The 4044-nt window shown below is 31.6% G+C and overlaps 1 protein-coding gene across 2 annotated transcripts in view; it reads right to left on the reverse strand.

Moving 5' to 3' along the window:
- The window catches only part of LOC108735335 (putative phosphatidate phosphatase), an 18051-nt gene that overhangs the window by 7038 nt on the left and 6969 nt on the right, over nucleotides 1–4044 (reverse strand). The window contains exon 2 of one of the 2 annotated variants that reach the window (XM_018467259.2): nucleotides 613–817. The exons of the other annotated variant lie outside the window; for it this stretch is intronic. Coding sequence (XP_018322761.1) covers nucleotides 613–817 — 205 coding nt within the window. The remainder of the gene's footprint in view (nucleotides 1–612; nucleotides 818–4044) is intronic. 2 annotated transcript variants of the gene reach the window in all.

Raw genomic sequence — 4044 nt, forward strand, 5'->3', positions numbered from 1 at the left:
GATTTGTTATTTCCGAATTTTATAATGTGATTGGCATTAAAAACACGCTCACCTTCAACGAAATTTCCTTTCCGAGGCTTTGTGTCAGCCCAATCACATATTGTGTCAATCCTTATCATTTTATCGTAATTTAAAAACTTGGAAATTGCACGGTACACTATAGGAACTACGATAAATTTTCCCTAATCGGCGCCATGTTTTTAGGCTCCTCCCATTTGATGGATCCCAATAGCATGTATTGAATTCTCTTTAAAAAAAAATTGTTCAGCGAATTTTTTGCGTACTTTTATTAAATCAAGGCAAAATTTCAGATTTTACTTTCTTATCAAAGTAATATCTCAGAATGCTAACAAAAATAAGTGTGTTTTTGATAACAAGCTTGGAGAAACTGTGATAAGTACTAAATTCAATTGTTCAGATTTATTATATTAGGAATAAATGCGTCTAAACAAAAAAGCAATAAAATACATGGGGTTTCGTTTCTATTTAGTATCAATAAATTTAATTTAGTATTCGGTAAATTTTGCTATTCCATCTGTAAATGAATCATGCTTTCCTTTTCCATATTTTAAAATACCGGTAATATTAATTTAGTAAAAAATGCAAACTTACCTGCATGATTTAAAACTTAAGCTCAAGCGCAATTCGACGATAGACAAAATAACAAATGTATAAATTAGACTTATAATGAAGACCATATTCCATGGTATTGTATCTCCATTAAATGCATGGGATATTTTGGGATCTTTGCAGTAAAAACCAGCCGATCTTTTTGATGTGCTCGTAACATTCTTAACGGTATATAAAGTTAGTAGTACTGAAACAAATATTTACCAATAATAAAGCATCGTTGCTTTCAATATTAATAGAACAATAAATGTAGGGCATTTTTATCGTAGATTTGAGTACATATCGATATAGGCTTAATGGAGTAGGTATTAGAAATTTACTATATTTTTGATGGGGCTGAGCCTAACCAGGGGTGTTATGGATATGAAATTTCGGATCGGAATATGGATACGGATATATGAATAATATTATATGGGCTTCAATTACGGTTACGGATATGAAATTATTTTGGATTATCAGATAGTTTTGGATAGTTTCAGTTACAGTGGTTCAATTTTTAAGAAACTGCAAAAAGAAAAATACAAAGACGCAGTTATTTGACTTTATTTTTAAGTTATCATTTGACATTGTGCAATAGTTTGGGTTATGGTTACGGAGTTTCATAGTACTGATGTAACGAGTGTTATAACGGAAACAGAAGCAGTAAATTTTTGCGGAAGCGGAAACAGACGCGGATGCGGACGTGGATGTGTAATGATTTTAGTTACTCTTTAATGGAGTGGTCGTGCGCCGTTTTTGCGAATATTTTGTTACAAATTTTGCATTTGATACTTTCATCGTTAATATTAACAAAATAATTCCAAATAGGACTTTTTGACTTCAAAAGTGCACGTTTCACTTAAAACTTACAACACTAAACAAACATCATACAAAATAAATAAGCCCTATACCTGTGTTAGTATTTTCAAAATGAAATTATTAGGAGAACTGTTAAGGGAGCGTTGGATGTTTTTATTTTAAAATAGGGATCTAATAATAAAATTTGGAAAATATTAAAATACGAAATACTAGGAAATAGATTAAGGCCCTAAACTATAATGAAGTTATTTGCACAAAGACAATATTATTATTAACAATATTTTGCCACCTATAACGTTGCACTTTGTCTCTAATCGTAAACATAAACGGTTGATAAAAATAATGTCCAACATGCAACCCCATAGAAGGCCACATCAGTGCGACTTGTTGTCGCAGTAGAGTGCTCAGTTCTAACTGCGACCGTAGAAGTCGCATGGTCAAAATAGGCAGGGCAGGCTGCAGATGGAATTATCAGCAGTCGTTGGCCATGCGTCGACCAGAGTCAATTGCTGACAATTCCATCTGCCCTGCCCTGCCTTACCTATTTCGACCATGCGACTCCTACGGTCGCAGTTAGAACTGAGCATTCTACTGCGACACCAAATCGCACTGATGTGGCCTTCTAATTCTTTGATGCAACGTACCAACGATCAATACCATTTAAATTGTGTTTTGAAAACGGCCAAGTTCAGACTTGTTTTATTGTTCTGATATATCTATTGATTTTCAGAAAGATGAGAAATAAGAACCAGATGCAAAAGCGGATGTGAAAAATATGCGGAACTTCCGTATAATTGCGGAAGCGGAAGCAGAGGTCTGTTGCAACACTACTCCATAGCATCCCTGAGCCGAATTGTCACTTCATAATCATTTAATAAAAGGTCTCAAAGGTTTCAAGACATTCTTCTCCACATTCGTATGAATGCAGCGCTGGTTTCCAACTAAAAGATGTCCAAGATGGCGCCATGGAAATTCACTTCCGATTTTTAAAATTTTCAATATTTTGTTTTTCTATTGCATTTTGTATTTCAGTATGGTTTTTTAAAAGTATCTTCTGCTTTATCTTTAATATTATTTTCTTTTACTTTTTATTTCACATATAGCTAATATAGTTTCATCAATAAGTCTGTCTGTTATCAATATTTTTTCATCTTGTTTAGTACTTTCAGATTGTAAATAATTTTTTAAATTATTTCTATTTGTTCATGCTTTATTGGGATTATCACAGTCATGTGTTGATTTCAATTTCATCTAAAAACGTTTCTTTAGTTTTGGTATTCATTGCTTTGGGTGTATTTATAGAATTTAGAGTATCTTCTCTCTCCATTGCTGCCATATTATAACCCCGAGTTCAATCAAATTCTCATCATACATCAGATACGTAGTTTATTTTATCAAATAAAATATTCGGTGTATCTTCAGCAATAACGTTCATTTCCATTTGAAGTACACCATCTGGAAGAACTTGGTAAGTTGTAATCGCACAATCAGTATTAGCAACGATACGAGGATGGCGTACTTGTTGATCTAAAACTGTAATAGTAATATGAAATTTGCTCTTAGTAACAACTACCACGTTATGTTCATGTGGTTGTTGTTGAGTTTGAAAGCTATTTTGAATGGACGCTAAGTAATCTATTGCTTCTGAATTGAATGTGTACAAACTACAGTTACTGTACCCATGCTAGATTGCGTGTTATCAAGTACACTCTACAATAAAGGACAAGGTATATTTAGTAAAAGTAAAAGTAAAAAGATGTCTTTTCAAAAATGACTGGTACCATTTTTCTTTTGGTTTATCTTCCTCTTAACATCTGTTATTTTTTCGAGCAGTCGTCAAGTTTTTTTAGTAAAACTATATTTTGCTAGATTAATTAGCAAGTCTTCTAATTTATTTTCTTTCTTATTTATTAACATGGTCTTAGGTTCCATCTTACGCGTTCCTTTATTGACACGATCGTGAACTCTGTCTTGGGTTTTAATGTTAAAATGACCTACTGCTGGACATGGCTGGATTTGGTCGCATTTACCCTATATAAATACTTATATTTTTTAAAATTATTGTTAATTTAATAATCTAATAACTTCATAATTCTACAATGATTTAATTTATAATAATTGAAATATAACTGCAAAGGCAGTTTGTAATAGGTATTAAATTAATTCTAGGTAATAAGAAATACTTCTAAATAATATGTTTAAATACAATAATTATGATATTTTTTAATTATTTAATCGACATGATTTGGTTTTGATCGACCAAAACAATTAACAACAGTAAGTAGGTATTATTTGTTCAAGAAATGTGTACTTAAATAAGGTATCATTGTTACACTATTTTGGAGAGAACCTTACAAAAGTAGAGATAGATAATTCAAGAATCTTGTATTTAAATATTTGTTTGAGAAATGTATTTTGTATTTTATTTAAAGTACTTTTTCGAACGTATTTTCTATTTGTAGAATGAAAATGTACTTCTACAGTTAATAGTTCTGTTAGTATCATCAATCAAACTCACAACAAAGCTCACATTGGCTATTGATGGTATTAGAAGCTTTAAAAAGGAACAAAGAGACATTCCACGAATGTTTTCTAATTCTTTAATCGAAGAGAGCC

This window comes from Agrilus planipennis, unplaced genomic scaffold (assembly GCF_000699045.2).
Source record: "Agrilus planipennis isolate EAB-ADULT unplaced genomic scaffold, Apla_2.0 scaffold45, whole genome shotgun sequence".
Lineage (NCBI taxonomy): Eukaryota > Metazoa > Arthropoda > Insecta > Coleoptera > Buprestidae > Agrilus > Agrilus planipennis.